Source organism: Saccoglossus kowalevskii, chromosome 13, assembly GCF_978046115.1.
Source record: "Saccoglossus kowalevskii chromosome 13, keSacKowa6.1, whole genome shotgun sequence".
NCBI classification, from domain to species: domain Eukaryota; kingdom Metazoa; phylum Hemichordata; class Enteropneusta; family Harrimaniidae; genus Saccoglossus; species Saccoglossus kowalevskii.
The window spans coordinates 19216906-19234354 of record NC_140653.1 but is presented as its reverse complement, the minus strand read 5'-3'; the positions used below and the strand labels follow the sequence as shown (position 1 = coordinate 19234354).

At 34.7% G+C, this 17449-nt stretch overlaps 2 protein-coding genes across 3 annotated transcripts; one reads left to right on the top strand and one right to left on the bottom strand.

The window, feature by feature from the left end:
* Positions 1-2443: 2443 nt before the first annotated feature.
* On the bottom strand, positions 2444-14064 carry LOC100366293 (m7GpppN-mRNA hydrolase-like). Its single transcript, XM_006814079.3, has 9 exons — positions 13873-14064; positions 11978-12129; positions 10518-10645; positions 9605-9703; positions 7943-8095; positions 7344-7456; positions 6272-6575; positions 5500-5542; positions 2444-5119 (listed from the first exon to the last, which is right to left on the bottom strand). Exons 1-9 carry the CDS (start codon positions 13932-13934, stop codon positions 4986-4988), a joined length of 1188 nt encoding a protein of 395 aa, XP_006814142.1. The 5' UTR covers positions 13935-14064; the 3' UTR covers positions 2444-4985.
* On the top strand, positions 14049-16846 carry LOC100378953 (neugrin-like). 2 transcript variants are annotated; one of them, XM_078007629.2, is made up of 3 exons: positions 14049-14109; positions 14364-14547; positions 14959-16846. In XM_078007629.2, exons 2-3 carry the CDS (start codon positions 14369-14371, stop codon positions 15734-15736), a joined length of 957 nt encoding a protein of 318 aa, XP_077863755.1. In that variant the 5' UTR covers positions 14049-14109; positions 14364-14368; the 3' UTR covers positions 15737-16846. The 2 variants fall into 2 exon arrangements, with proteins under 2 accessions (XP_077863755.1, XP_077863754.1); XM_078007628.2 differs by lacking the exon at positions 14049-14109 and adding an exon at positions 14140-14168.
* Positions 16847-17449: the final 603 nt, after the last annotated feature.

Here is a 17449-nt window from a genome sequence, read left to right as displayed (position 1 = left end):
GTTACTAAGCATACGACAATGCATTGTGGGAGAAAAATTCAAGTTTTGCATTTTCTGAGCATTTTACTGAGCATATGTGCAATGCATTATGGGAGAGACATTACATTTGAGAAATATCACATTGGAATCTCACTGAAAAAAAAAATGATAAGTTCTCAGAATAAAAAAAAATGTGAATATATTTTGTCACTAAGACTGAGAAAAAAAATATCTCCGTTTCTCATTTCTGCACGCCTTATTTTGAACTATGCACTTCGGACGTGTTTTTTTTCCTTCTGATGCACTTCAAAATGTGCTTGTACTCGCACTTTTCTCAAATTTTAGCTAAGTATTCAGAAAAAAAAAAAACGCTTTGCTTTGATTTCTCAAAGCAAGAGTCTTAACCACTACACTATGAAGTTTCCCAATAGACACAATATAAACTTGAAATCAAAGAAAGCTTATAGAAAGAACTCTCATGTGCTGCGAGTATCCAAGAGATATTAACAAGCAGCCTATCGGCTGAGATAGCTCCGCTGTTAGCAATGCACATTTCAATTAAAGAACTGAAGACATCATTAGAAAATGAACAATATGAATAGTATCAAAGCAATCGGACTTACAGTTTTTAACAAGAAGTCGAAAATATCACTTTTTACCAAAAATTACAAAAATATTCACCAAAATAAATAGAGAATTGAAGATATCATCACAAAACAAACAAATCTGAGAGAGGTCCACATGTAGTACCTATATATGTAATATCAAAGCAATCGGACTTACAGTTTTCAACAAGAAGTCGAAAATATCACTTTTTACCAAAAATGACAAAAATATTCACCAAAATTAGAGAACTGAAGATATCATCACAAAATGAACAAATCTGAGAAAGGTCTACATGTAGTATCTATATATGTAATATCAAAGCAATTGAACTATTGGTTTTTAACAAGAAGTTGAAAATATCACTTTTTACAAAAAATGACAAAAATATTCACCAAAATTAGAGAATTGAAGATATCAACATGAAATGAACAAACCTAAGAGAGGTCTACCCAAGGTACATATACACCAAGTATCAAAGCATTCAGGCTTGTAGTTTTCAAGAAGAAGTCGAAAAAGTAAAACATTGACACGGACGACGACGGACAATCACTCATATGATAAGCTCCGCTCGACAAATTCGACAGCGGAGCTAAAAATTAATCAGCCTTCCAAACAAGCAACTTGGCAACTAATACTGTTTTTTTGAATTGAATTGAATTTCACATACTCGCTGGGTTTAAATTTAGCTCATTTTCTAGTCAGCAAAATTAAAACCCAGTGAATAATTAACCCTTTTTACATTTTTTGTCTGCTAATTGAGATGTACAACATGAAAACAATGTGATTCACAATATCAAAGTTTATAATACTCACAGAGAATACATTTGATTTTAAATCCGATTTTTTGAGATACCAAAAATTGCCTAAAAATTTAATAATCAATATGCATGTTTTTCATTATGGAACTAATGTCTCAATTACTCCAGAGCATCTATGAACCAAATTTCAATGAAATATGATTATTCACATTGTGCAAATTAAGCAATTAGTATGCTTAAATTTCAACCCGAAACTAATGCATTGTTCCCAGGCACTTATATAACAAGTCTTATTGAAATGCAATAATTGATGTATAATTATGCAAATTAAGCAATTATTATGCATAATTTCAACCCCAAACTAATTAGGTCTGTGTATTGTTCCAGGGCACATTTGTTTCATTATAAGGTGATGATTAATTCTTGAAAAATCAATGGAAAGCCGAAAAGTACATCAATCATGCGCCAAGCTAACTGTACACTGTCTTCACACTCGTCCCATTGTGTGTTTTGCACGTGGGAGTCAACAATACAATATTATATCTAATCAAAATGGGCAGGGTAAAAAACTAAGATTCAATCCGAATCTCTTGGCATATTGTATATTTCAGCTTTGCAGCAGCGTGACAATATACTAAACAACTAACACCACGCTTTGAATAGTCAAATAGCCGCCGTGCAATGTCCCTTGGAAAACGTAACAATAGAACAACAATTATGCAAATACTAACAGCGCCCCCAGAAGTTGTCATTTTGAAATGTGCAAAAGATTTAGTTTTAGCTGTTCGCTGTAGAGAAGTCATCGGGGTTTTTGAGTGTTTGCTGTTAGAAATCGATGTAACAATATAATATATCTAGTGTTCCAGTTGCAGAGGACTATTTCCGAACGTTTGTCGGCAGGCGAGTGTTGCATATTTTGTTTAGTTACATTTGAACTTCGTGCACTAATGCTCTGTATACAAAGACATTGATAAAAACAATAGTGATTGGATAGAGTAAATATATGGGTATGGGTTTTGGCAAAACAGTTATGTTTTGTGATAACGCAACCAATTCCAATGTAGTGAACATAAAACAACTCTGAATAAATCAACAAACTATAGACCAGCAGTAAAGTTTAATTTACTCAATCTTTTACAATTCTATAAAAGTTGCTTAGAACTGTCTTGAAAAAAAAATGAACTCAGCGATTCAATATTTCAAATAGTATCACAAGATATTGAGAACATGCCCTCAAACCATGAGGTGATGTAAAAAATGGCTATTTATTGTATTCTGGTCACCCATCAATCTAAAATGATGAATTGGCTGTAAAACAAAATCCATATACCATCATCATACTTTCAACTGTCTATCATTTACATGTAACAGTCGTACTCATCGATTGAGGGCAGGACATATTTGATAATCATAGCATAACAGATCATTTTACTGAGAAACAATATTGCATTAACATTATACAAAGTTTGATATGCAGATACAAGGTTATAAGTCTTAAAGTTTTAATGTACATACATTCAATTTGGTAAAAAAAGTAAAAAAACAGCAATTTGCTGTTCAGGGTATAAACCCCATATATATATATATATAAAAAAAACTGATTGTCTGCTACTCTTTACTACTCCTTTAGTTTATCTGAAAGTGTACATGATTCTTTGCTACCATAATCAGATATGGTAAGTAAGCATGTCATTAGCTATAGACTAAAACTTTAAAGCGCGGTAGTCATCGTGCTGTGCATGTGCGACATTTGTGTTGATAAATATTTATTTTCCCACAATCCAATACGCTCTTCAAATGGAAATCACAAGTATGAAATTTGACCTTGGCGCGACTTGCACTGATTACCGCCGGCGACTCCTTCGATACCTTCCAATCACATGAAAATTACTTAATTAAAGCTTGGTAACGTCCAGTTCATACTCGTTGATCTGAGCAATACTCAAAGTTGCCATCTTTGTTTATATGAGACCCATATATCTTGCACATGTACAGCGCGACGACTACCACACTTTAAGGCATCGTCATTTTCAACATATATCATTCATTATTATACATCTGACAGACAATAGAAGTTACCTGTTCATAAAATGCTGCATGAATGTGTGAGAAAGTGTTGTTGACGATGTTTGAATTTAGAAATTGTGCATCGCGTTTATGTCACATCTAAAATAGATATAGATATTGAAAACAAATGTTGCACAATACAAAATGATCTTTGTTGCTATTTTGAGCCATTATCTTATTAAAATATTACACTACTAAAAGCAGGCAAAAGATGTATAATACAGTTATCATGAAAATACCGCAAAGTATGCACTCAGGCAGTACAGGAATACAATGAACTCCGCTATGTGTCTGTTGATATGATTACTGTACTGCCTTCATTCATACTTTGCGGTATCCTTGTAATAACCTCATAAAATAAACTTAAGGCTCAAATCACAGTCTTGCACAGTAAAGAAGCATGAAGTGAAGTAGACATTTTTCAGTCACATTTTTAACATAATCATTAGCTGTGACAACAGAACTTTAAATGAAAATGTAATAATTCAGAGAGCGCTCCTCTCGGTGACACCAATGTCGTGGTCTGTGCATAATGTTGAAAAAAATCAAAGCAATTGTTATGAATTGAAGTATTTGGAAATTTGTTAACATTTCGTTCAAAGTTCTGTTTTACATGCAAAAATCAAATTATTTTCGCATGCCAGATAAAATGAGGCTGAGATTTTAAGGTAACCATATTTGTTCTATTATTAGTTCATATATAAATAACAGTGATATGTTTATGATCAAAATAAATCAATGTGTGGTCAAAGTACAGCTTCCTCTAGACATGCGCTATTAATTGAGCAAATACAGTAGCCTTAATACTCTATACATATACAAGTTTGATGACGACTAGATAAAAATTACTCAACACTACAACCACAGAGTTAGTTAACATTAAAAACGCGGATGACAACACCAACAGACAGTTCATACCCATAATCCTCCATTCTGCAAAGCCGATAAAATACCGATAATGGTCAGCACTCAAATGAAAAGCCTAAAATAGGGTAAATAATTTTCAGATGGGCAATATATAGAATATATTGCCTGCAAGGGCCAATCTATTTATCCAGATGCTTTAGATTAGTGTTGAATATTTTAGTCTGAATTTATTTTCCCAGTTCGTTTGGGTGATATCGAAAGACTTTCCGACAAGTCAGTGACAATAAGTTACTTATGTCAACAAAATATGTGGTTGTACAATTCAGATCATAACCTAGATTTCTTTGCAGTATTATATCTGTAACACTTGCAATATAGAATAAAAAAAACACTATACCATATTTGTTCTATTAAAAAGCACATAGACCAAAACGTGCATTCATTGTATACTGGATTATTAAAATGACCCTTTTTGACCAAAGATACACCTTTGTTAATTACATGTATGTACGCACATGTGTTAATCATAGAGCAAATATGAAATTTAAAAATTCAAAATTTTTCAAATACATTATAATTAGACTTGAAAGATAATGGTATGTTTTTTTTTGATGCATGATTGACACTGGCTCCTCATGCATGCGGACTCTATAGATGGCAATAGTACAAGGTATTTTTATGTTGAATAACTGTCCCAAGAAAAGTTTGTCAGAAAAGTTTGGGCTGGAACTCACAATGTTTTAAAATGGCATCCCAGTCAAACTCGAAATTCTGAAAAGCTCTAGAGGTGAAAGGATGATCCGTATCAGGTTGGACATCAGAAACCAAGTCTGACTTTTTATCTGTGTGAAAATAAAAATACAAGACATTGGTTTGTGAATGTGTGTACTCAGTTTGGTCAATGAGCCATCTATGTGATGGCGTCTGTACAACAATACCGGTAGTTCAAAAACTATAAACGCAAACTTTTAGGTCAACTTAGGGGCTAATCTGCACTGGCTCGGAAGGTTGTAAATGATTAGCTAGTTTGAATTTGCATAACAATACTGACAATGAACGTGCATTCAACGCCACAAGTTTTTTTGTTTTTTTAGCCAATCAGAATTCATCTTCCAAGCCAGTGCAGATCAGCCGCAACTTAGCATTAATTTTAATCTTAGGATTTGACCATCAAACAGGAACTTTTTGACATGCATAATTACATGTAGTTGGCTACACTTACCATCAAATAGCGATCTCCTTGCGTCCTTGCCAGAATCACGGGCCTGGAAAAGAAGATCATGATTATATAAAAGACATGCATGGGCTATCAATTTAAAAATCAGCACCATTCAAAATTTTCAAGTGTTGGAAATCATATGATATCCAACCTTCATATTTTGTACTCTTATTTTAAAATGTTCATTTCTTAATTTGAGTTACATAATACATAAATCACACATTGACACATTAACAGGAACATATATATTACTCCATACTTGAGACGATATGGCTGTGTGCAACAAATACTGTGGAATACTTTATTTTCGCTGAAAAGGCTTTTTGGGCGTTTTGCTTGGAATTTATTTACACTGATTTTTGATGAGATTAATGTAAAATATAGGAAAAAATGTATATTTGCTGGATTTTATTTTCACGGAATCATCCCTTCAGCAAAAATAGCGAGAAAATAAATTCCAAGCGAAAATAAATTATTCTACAGTAGTTTACATTATACTATAAACCGATTGATTTCCATGGTATTTCTACAATTTGAAGTTTTTACTACTACAAAATTTCATGATTTTCACTGTCATATAAAATTTACAAAGAAATTGTCTCTGGTGGTATTTAATATGATTCACAGTATTATGTCACTACAAATCCATTCTATCACTATTGATTGCATATATACAGTACTGTGGTGAAGAGAAACATGGTTATCTATTAAAAGAAAAAGACATTGAAAGACCTCAACAATATTCATTCATGGATGAGATCAAAAATTCACTTACCAAAATTTTGTACTGTTTTTGTGTCATTCCTCTTCCTCTGCCCCTTGGTTGCTGTGGTAACGATCCTCTCACACCACCACTCCCAGGACCTTCTTTCAGCTCCAAATAGTCCGTAAATTCATTTTTATTTGCCTGTGCAAACAGCCGTTGTTGGCGTTGTCGTCGTTGATCCGCTAGTTGTTTGTCTGTCATTTGTTTATTGTCACTCATGGTGGCCGCCATGACGGATGTTTTAGGTTTTGTTTGTTTTAGTTCTTGTGAATCACCTGAGCCTTTTTTCTTTGCAATCCACTTCTTTAGAGGTCTGGAAGAAAACATGAAGGTAAATAAATATGTTTAGTATTATTATTATTATTGTAAAAGGTGTTAAGTATGGTTTGGGCATGTTCCAAGTGTTAACAGCGGTTTGAGTTGGTCACATGTGTCAAAGCTGGTTTGAGTTGGTCACATGTGTCAAAGCTGGTCTGAGTTGGTCACATGTGTCAAAGGTGGTCTGAGTAGGTCACATGTGTCAAAGGGAGACTGAGTAGGTCATATGTGTCAAAGGTATTCCGGGTAGGTCACATGTGTCAAAGGTGTTCCGAGTAGGTCACATGTGTCAAAGGTGGTTCGAGTAGGTCCCATGTGTCAAAGCTGGTCTGAGTAGGTCACATGTGTCAAAGGTTGTCCGAGTAGGTCACATGTGTCAAAGGTGGTCCGAGTAGGTCACATGTGAAAAAAGGTGGTCTGAGTAGGTCACACGTGTCAAAGCTGGTCTGAGTAGGTCATATGTGGTACAGCTGTTCCGAGTAGGTCACATGTGTCAAAGGTGTTCTGAGTAGGTCACGTGTGTCTGTATGGGGTGCATATACTTCTTGTCACCATAATAAAGAAAGCAAATTACAAACCAAAATACATTATAGGTCAGTTCTTGTCACCACAATGTGTTTGTACATTTTTTAAGGAAAGATTTGCACATTTTATCTACTGAAGCTAAACTGACCAAAATATACACAGGTCAAAAATTTACTGGAACATAAATGTTACAACACAGTTTAGTGTATTCTTTCAAATTAAATATTTGTATACTTACTTGACAAAAGGTATGACCATGAAGAAATTATTAGCACTCATATTAAGTTTTACTTTAGGAGTAGAGTCTCTTTTATGGCATGGTAGATCATCCACTAGAAACCATTCAACAGACTAATAAGAGAGAATCACAATATTGACAACATTTATTTTACTTTGCAAGTAAAGATCAAGAATCCTGATGGAGTTTGAGAAACACTGACCGTGGGTAATAGTCAATATAAACCCCTAATCACTTTAGGATATGTTGGGACAAGGACAATCACTGAAGTTGCTAAATACATCAGATTCACAAATGCATAGTGAAACCATACTTATCTCACACCAAACCCCATATAAAACAAGATGCATGGTAATGACAGTGACACTATGTAAAAGTAGGTTACATTGGGTAAATTGAAAGAAAATAACAAAGAAATACCAAATTTGAAACAGAGTCTATATAAATAAGTTCTTTCTAAATGATGAAATACATTTGTATGAACAAAATAGGAGTCAACCATGCTTTATCTTTTTCTTCTCTTTGTTCATTTTTCTTGATCGGTAAGAAAGTAAATTAATATAGACAGTGATAACAATGCACAAACAAACACAACTCACTTTTATTTCATTTCTTGTTTTGGGTTGAAATTTAGTGTCGTCTGGCACATATGGGATAATATACAGTCGAACTATTTGTTCATTTATTCGCTCTTCAATATATTCATTTTCGTCTATGTAATTACTGATATTAAAGCCCGTCTCTTCTAAAACCTATTAAATATAAAAGAAAAAATGTTAGCAAACACCGTCATATTTAAGTAATCTTCATGGACTGGATACAGCTTTTGTGCACTGAGGTTGTGTGATGGAAGCGCACAAGATCATGAACTGATGGCAACACAAGTCGTATATTCAGCAAAGGTTTTATTTCACCATTTACCTTATACGCTTGATGAGAAGTAAATTACTTTTATTTATGAAAATACAAACACTGAACTTGCCTAGTAGGACTTCACTACATGAAGTTCCTACAATTGGTGAACATGAAATAAACAATTTAGAAGTTAGCTCCAGATTGTTCTGTATTTCAGGTTCAGATTCAAATAAATGACAGAATTTTATTTTTTAGTATGTCTGTTTTTTTTTTGGTCTCTCTTACTTGATCAAGCATATTAGGTAGAAAATTTGTAAAAATTTACTGTGGAATACTGTATTTTCGCTGGAATAAATTTTTGCTGAAAAGGATTTTTGGGCGTTTTGTATGGAATTTATTTTCACTGATTTTTGATGAGTTTAATGTGAAATATACGAAAAAAAGTATATTCGCTGGATTTTATTTTCACGGAATCATCCCTCCAGCGAAAATAAAGTATTCAACAGTAATTTAAAGTTTGACACATGTTGATGTTTTTAGAAACACAAATACCGATATAGAATGCTTTAAAAACACATGGTGCATAGTACTGTAAAATATTTTAGCTGGAATTAATTTTCACTGAAAGAACTTTTTGGGTGTTTTGTATGAAATTCATTTTCTCTGAATTATTATTTATTTAACAGTACTCGGCAATAGAAAAGACGATCAGATACTACAGTCAAACTTGTGTTAGTGACCAGCTGCCTGTAGTGACCCTTATTAGCAGGGATCTCGCCACGCTGGTCGGCGGCGGTCGGCCGCGACCGGCAGTCAAAATTAGCGATCACCACGGAAATGCTTCCGACCAGGACTATTGTCCAGTTGTTATTATAATTATGTACCGACCGACACGCATCCTGCCAGTCGTGGATTATAATTTGTAAACAATAAACCTAGTTGCATGGTACCTCGTCACAAAACATAATGTATGAGCAACCTGTGTATATAAAAAGACCAACTGTTTAGGTGACAAGCGTTTTAGCAACATTTTTGCAGATTGGCCTTTGTTTAGAGCCAAAAATAATAATTAGAATTCAAGGAATTTTTAATTTTCTCAAGTCAAAGTTGTTTGATTTTGATCAACATAAATAAACTTGTTTCAGTTGCAGTTTTATATCATTATTTTCTATACGAAATATTATATCATTAAAATACCCCTTTGTCCATAAAGATCATTTTAATGAAGTCCCTAAACACAGGTTTGACAGTGACATGCTTTGTATTGTTTTTAACAACCATGAAAGTATATACCGGTATATAAAACAAGGTAAATACTTTCAGTAACTTGAACCTAAAAAACAACCCGAGTTTGGGAGAAACTTCAACACAGTGTATAATAAAACACAAAGAATATTTACTCGTACCTCTCTGATTGCACATTGATGTTCACTTTCATCTTTGTTCACTTTACCTTTTGGAAACCCCCAGCTAGCTTTAGCCCAGTAGCCTTGTACCAATAATACCTATATAAAGAAATATATAAACTATATTTAAGACCTGCCTTGGAATCCTATTTTGCATGTCGTGAATCAACAGCCCCTGAACAAATTAAGTCAATTCTATTTTTGATACGTTTCCTGAAATTTAGAGTACTACAGTCATGAAGCGATTAGAACAAGTTGAACCAAACCAACCTCAACAGGAGATGTCAAACAAGGAGTGGGGGGACTTGAACATTGTGAATATAAATAGAAGATTATGATGTAATTGCCTTTCAATTACTGCCGGTATATAATAAATGGAAAAGTTATCAAAACAAGATGTCTAATGCACAGTCTAATGCACATCACGTCTGATGCACGTCATTCAATGCTAACCTTTAGCCAAATACTAGTAGCACACCCTCATAAAAAAGGTTTGTTACAAATCATGTAACAGTGTAGAGATGCGCATTACGAACAAGACAGCAACTTAGCTGGCAATGTTGCTGTTTGGTGTTCGAAAGAGTATGGCAGTCACATGTTCGAAACAATATGCGATGACATATTCAGAATAATACGACGATGACAGTAAAGCATGCAATTGAAAAATAATTAAGTAATTCACGTATCCTCGCATAGTACATATGATACGCGGTAGCAACAGGACTGTCATGTATTTCATATAGACGAACACTGACACAGCATATCCACTACGGTGTTCACCTATATCTAAAATTTTAGATAAAGTATAGGTTGTTATGGTAGTATGCTTAGTAACTTTTAGAGAATGTCTGATTAACTCATTTTCCCACAGTTGCTACCATAACATCCCTTTAATAACAGCAGGTAAACTTACATGTTGTAATGTTTCATCTACTATTATAGCACCGTGAGTTGGTACACTCATCTTGTAATCTTTCCAATTGGCAATAATTTCATTGACATTCTGAGAGTGTTCATGTAAATAAGGACAGTGTCTGAAAAGTATTAGTAGTCAAGGAGCTTACACCCATACACATAAATATAACAGAGAGTGTTCAATAAAGAAGCTGGTACTTTTTAGCTACAAATAACATATGTCTGCCCAAATGAGTGCTATATATTATTATTCATGACAAATTATACAAAAACTGTAATCATATTTTTTTACTACAAATGTTATTGAAAGAAACAAACATGTAGTGGAACTGCTTGAAGCAGCACAAAATATCTGGGTCACAAGAGTCTTACAAACGGCTGTAAATTGGCATTGAGCAATTCTATAAACCAATAATTCCTGGTTCCTGAATTGAACAGCGCTTGCGCATTCATCGTTTGTGCGCTTGCGCATATTGCGAAACCTGGGGTCAACATAGCGGAAGCTTTTGAATGTACCTAACACACAGAATCGCAGTACACCAAACATCAATGTTTTCAACTCACATCGTAAAAATTCACCTGAAATAAGACTGCCATCATCTTTTCAATTAACTTGTACCAGCCTCTGAAAATGTGCACACTATTCTGCCTAAGCAAGGATAACAAGCATGCAAATTATCTTTGGCTATAGCGTAATATTTACATATTTTTTGTGGGCATTTTGGGAGTTGAAAAACTATGTCACGGCCATATTTTCTCTGCGAAACACACATGTACCATTCTCTATTTCAGTCTATTTACTCTGAAAATATTTTTTCAACTGGAAATCCGTGTTTCTCAGCTGTGTTAAATAGTTCTTCTAGCTGCCCTCATTTCAAATATGCAGCAGACATAATCCGGGTTGCATGTCTACCGGTGTTTCTTTGACTTTTTATATTTTTGTCCTACCCTCGCCCGTTGCTGTGTAGGTTACGCATGTGCAAATAGAATTACATCGTGTCTGACAGTAATTCGGGAATTGTGATTCAAAGATTTCTTTTAGAGAATTACAGAGTAAAGAACACTTTGCTCTGAGTTGTTGGATAAACAGTAAAATTTACAGCAATTCCAGGCACTGATTTGACGCTGAAGTAGTACTAGATATAGATATAACCATGGATGTACTAAGATGTACCATGATATAACATTCTACAATAGGTTACACACTTTGTTTTCACATTTACATAAGTTGTAACTAGAAATATAAACATCGGCTGCAAATCAGAGTAATGATTGACAGATATTGCCCAAAATGTTTTCTATTTTTGCTACAAAGTCCGATGTCCCCCAGTAGGCACTACTCATTGTATTGCATTTTTTTTATAGCCATCCCCTCCCAATGCACAACAAATATCTTCAACACTTTCACTGTTATATTTTTTACACATACCACATCCAAGAGTTAATTTAAAAGGATATTAACTTGGGCAAATTCACGGATTCCACAGGTAGGCAATTCAGGATTCTCTATACAGTAAAAATCTAAATAAAACCAGTGTGCTAGTTCAATCTGAAAACAAACTCTGACCAGATCAGCTCTTTCTTCTCCAGGAATGTTGATGAGGAATCGACTGTTAAAGAAAACAAGAAAAACAAATATGTATAGAATTAAATGTCATATTATAATAACACAGAAAGAATTACCCTTTTACTTACAAACCTTACCTTACTACCTGTGTAATTTTTGCCTAATTTTGAGGGGCAGGGCCAGTACTTACCACTAGTACTCGACTGAGACAGTACTGGAAGTGTGTATTTGAATACATGTACTATTCAACTTTCAACCAAGTGGTATTTTGCCAAAATACCCCAAAATATTATTGTGCACCACTGTGTGTAATAATGACTAAACCATAAAAAGTTGAGACTTGGTGCATGTCGGTAAAAAAAATTATGAAACCAAAATCAGAATACCAAAATAATAAACCAAAACAAAATCATGGATTAATGGAATTGCGCTAGTGTCTCAGCAAGATGAGTCCCACTTACAAAATTTTAAGAATTTGAAATTTGACCCTGGATAAATTTATTAGAGATTGGACCCCTGCTTTCCTGAAAAACTGGGTCCTTCTTCAATAATTGGAGTTCAGGAAGCAGAATATGGGGTTAACGCAATCCCTGGGTTATGATAACCCAAAAATTCAGAAATCCTAATGCACTGACCAGTCAGTGAGACGAGAGCTCACAGACAATTGGTATACTTAAACTTGTTATTTTTAGTTACTGTAAAACCATTTATTTCACTATTTTGTTGTTTTGAGTATAGTCACTGTGTTTTAATTTCACAAATTTTGTCAAGAAAACAATGAGTTTTATTGTTATTTTTCATGTTCACGTCGATTTAATTTAGCAGATTTTACTTACATGTATCAGCGAAAATAGCAAAATTAAAACCCAGTGTATAGTAAATGCATTTACAGTATTGAGATTTTATCAACATAGAAGGGTTGAGGTTCCTCCAATATACTTGCAAAACACAGATGTACAATGCCAAATGGTATCGCAAATACAAGTACAGTCATCAATTAATAATATGTTTATTAAACTCTTACCATACGGTTTACCATCACACAGACTAAAGGCCGACACAAAAAGAGCTACAATTCTTCAGCAATCGGCCCATGTACAGATGGTCCTGAAAGATTTGCAGATTCACACCTAAAGCAATAGCTATTTCCAGACCAGTGAGGAGCCAACTATAGTCTTGAAAAAGCTGATACGAACAATGAGTTTTTCACACTGTCCAGCGAGTTGATTGAAACAGATTCACACTTGATACAGAAGTCTACTCTTGGGCAGGAAGTAATCCCCTATTTAAGTTTGCTGTTGTAGATTTGTCTTTTGATTTCCATTGAAATTGACATTCAAAAACAATAATTTTCTGAACAGCCTATTTAATGGTTTTGACCTGAACTTTTGATGCATTTAGTACGCATGTATCATGTAGCCGTTTGAATATCCCCCAGGGGAATTGTAATGTTTTTTTTTCCACCCAATCGTGAGTACTGGAGACAAAAATGTTATAATCAGCGTTCATTGCAGCAAAACTTAAAATAAATACACTATACTAAATCTCAGGACCACCCTGGACGTTTCGGAGGTATGTTTACTGGATAAACGACAGCCCAAAACCTATGTATACATGTACCTCTCAGACCACGGAAAATTCATGAAGGCAAATGGTCAAGGTCAAGGATAGAGAGGCCTATCCGCAATCATCGTCAGTGTCATTCCAAACCAGGACTACAGGCAACAACTTGCCCATGATAATATGATTTTAGTACTACTATGATACACTAAAAAAAGTAAGTTACCTGCAAAGGTCAGTCAAAATCTCTTCTGGAATAACATCTCTTGGTGGTTTTGAGCTTTCCATTCTGTCGAAATACGATACGTTCAAGTCACATGCAGTGAACAAGACGACACGGTAAAGCTGGTAAACAAACTTTCAAATGGGATTTCCCTCGAACACCGGAAGCCTCACTTTCGTCCAAATCTCGTGAAATCTCGCGGCACTACGGTAGTCTATCTCATTCATTATAATACCAGAGGTAATGTACCTCTGATAATACTGATTTGATTGCTATGTCCATTATCACTGCGCAGCATGGTATACGTTTTTTAACTTCTGATAACGTATATTCTAATATGATATAATAATTCTATATTTAAATGTACACGTACCTCTGATTTAGTAGTAGTAACATAACGCTCGCAAATAGACAGCTGTACGAGTCAAAGACTTGATCGCACGCACATTGGATTGTGTGTTTTTTTTAGTTCAAAATGACGCCATCTTCCGCAGGTATAATGATTGTAAGACAACTGGTGAAGTTAAGTTATAAACAAGTTAAGTCCGCCAAGTGCATATCTAGTTCAGCAGTATACACTTCATATGAGAGAGTCTTAAATGACATGAAGCGGCGGGTGGCGAGGAACGAGGAGGATGTTAAACATGATGATCCAAATTACCTTGGAGCAATCGAAAGGTAAGCACTAAAAAGATCACCCATCTGAAATCTCGGGGTGGCAAATATTTTTTTGACATACTCCTATATCTGTTCTATTATTTAACTTATAATGCAGAAATACACATATGAGGCATGCAAGGGTGGGGGTCACCATCTCATTCTGAAGCATTGGTTAAAGTAAACCCCCCCCCCCCGTTATCACTTGTGCCAACACCTGCTTTCTATCATCAAGTTGATGATGTGTTTCTATGATCAAATTATGTAATTTTTTAATGTTAGAGTATACCACAAATAATTTTTTATTTAAATGCACATCTATTGGAGATTTGCTTTTAATGCAGTACCTTCATCAAAACGTTCCAATATAAACATTTTTATCTTCTTTGCATAAAGCTATTAATTCACAATTTTACGTTTACTATGTTGTAGAGAAAGCAGGCGTCGTCAGTATGGTATGATACGAGCAAGAGCAACACAAGAACTATCCAAGGGTTTCAAAGAAGTGAGAGTTTTAAGCAGAGATGCAATGAAACAATTAAGATACCTGAGTCAAGAACACCCCGATGAGTGGACTGTCAAGCGCCTAGCGAAAAGTTTTGATGTTTCTGAAATTGCCGTTATTAGGATTTTAAAAAGTAAATATGTTCCAAATGTAAGGAGAGCGAGGAAACAAGATGAGGTGGTGATAAGTAATGTTGGGTTACTGGCGCAGGAAAAACAGGAAAGTCAAAAAACATTGAAAAGCGGTGCTGATGATGAAGTTGATTCGCTGATGGTGATCTCTAAAACAAAACATCATTCAAAATTAAAATTTCAAAATAATCAACTTGGTACATTTACTAAAATTGCACTTACAAGTGTTCAAGTTACTGAAAAACTTCAGCAATTGCAACAAAAACAACTGAATGAATCTGATCAAAAATTGGAACACAGTGATACAAAGCTGAATACTGATGCAGTGAAAGCAATCAAGAATCAAAATAAGACTGATAATATGACAATTTATGATTCTGACATATCAGAAATTGACATTAGAGATGATAACGATGAAAACACGGATGAAATTGATGATCCTCATATTGGTGATGAAGAATATGACTTCAAGTTATCTGACGTAAAATTCTTAAAAAACGCAAAACCCATGAAAATTATCAAAAGTGGAAATCGGTTTTATGATAAAGAAGGCAATTTTCTCTATCGTATATAAATAGAGTTAGCCTATGTGCTTCCTGAGGTCAGTAATATCTTCTACAAATGCAGAGGTTCTAGGGGCAGTTTTATAAGCATTCAAATTTTAATTACGAGTTGCAGGGGTTTTTCTAGAAAAAAACTGCAAGAGGGAGCACTGCATTTCAGCGGTGCCAGCAGAGGGGGGGGGTAGGATTCTCCCTACCAGGGTGTGCAGTTTTTGTTAATTCTAAAATGGAGCATTCTATGGCTTCCTTCGAGCCAAAATTACTATCAGACAGGTCACAGTTGAAGACTTTGGCCACATGTGATCCCTGGTCAATCAGAATTTTATGGTTGCCAGAGGATCTGCTTCCCAGGATAAGGGGTGCATGGCCATGGCATGAGGGCGCTGCACCCCTGTTTAAAAAAATCCCTGATTGAATCATGGGAAAACAATTCACTGGTCAATTGAATTGACAGCAATTTCTTGAGCCACGCAAGTTTTCGTATGCGGAAGTAGACACAGATGACCAGTATACTAGGAAACTATTTCTTGTAGACAAGCGACAATTATAGAAAAAAAAATGTTCTGTAAAAGAAATTTTGTTCTGTTGCCGTAATAAGCATAGACTTGCATAAATGGTGGTGGTACAACTGTGGTCAAAATAAGTTTAATTTTAATGGTCCTGCATATAGTTGCTATTCTAATAGAGCAAGAAATTGTAATTCTTTTTTGTAGAGGATCTTGTAGACTTCAAAGTACAGAGATTCTAGAATAGTGTTTATTAATTAAAATTAAACAGCATCAGTATGTATCTGGTATGTCAGCTTTTTCACCTTAAAATGGGATTAAAGAATAGAAAAAAAAAATATTTTTATTTTGTGTTATATCTAGAGTCCTTACTATTATCCTAATTGCACTGTTTTGCAAACTTGATGTACACATACCCCATAAACACACTACAGTCTAACCTGTCTATAATGGTCACCCAAGGAATCGATCCATAGCTGGGAGGTGGTCTTTCTGTGAAGGTTGGGCATATATTAAAGTCATATAATGGCAGGGGGAGGGGCATCTATGAACAAATCAATAGAAGTGGCAGATGGAAATGTGAAATAAACGCACGTACATGTATGTCTAACTGCACTTGATTTAGAAATGAATTATATACACATCTACCAATAGGTTAGTATTTGACCTTGGTAAAATACATGCGCCTCATCATTGAGTAGAATTAGTACAAGATGGCCAAATAACACATTTTCACCATTTTGAAACCTGATATCACTTGTGTATGGAGAGATTTGTTAAAACATTGTGGATACATTGAACAAATATAGACCATGATGCACATTAATTTATTTTACGAATTTAAAAAGTGGCTATTTTGTTTAAAAAAATAAAGTAGTGGATCCATATATCTGACATGCCTTGATCGATCAAGTTTAAAACTTCTCGCATACATGGATCGAACATATGTATCTGCATTTGTTTTTTGATCTGATTCAAAATGGCCGAATGGCAGCCATTATAGGGCCAAAAATGAATAACACTCGCACATTTTCATCATTGTGGACCTGGATCTCGTTGGTACATGAACGAATTTTGTTCAAACTTGATAACTGGTCCCTCGTTTCCAACTGACTAACATGTTTAAGTGAAAGTTACCAGTCTGTTCTCAATAATTTTTTTTCTTGGATCCCAACACCTGTGACATAGCGAGGGGTCACTGTACTAGTTGACAGAGGC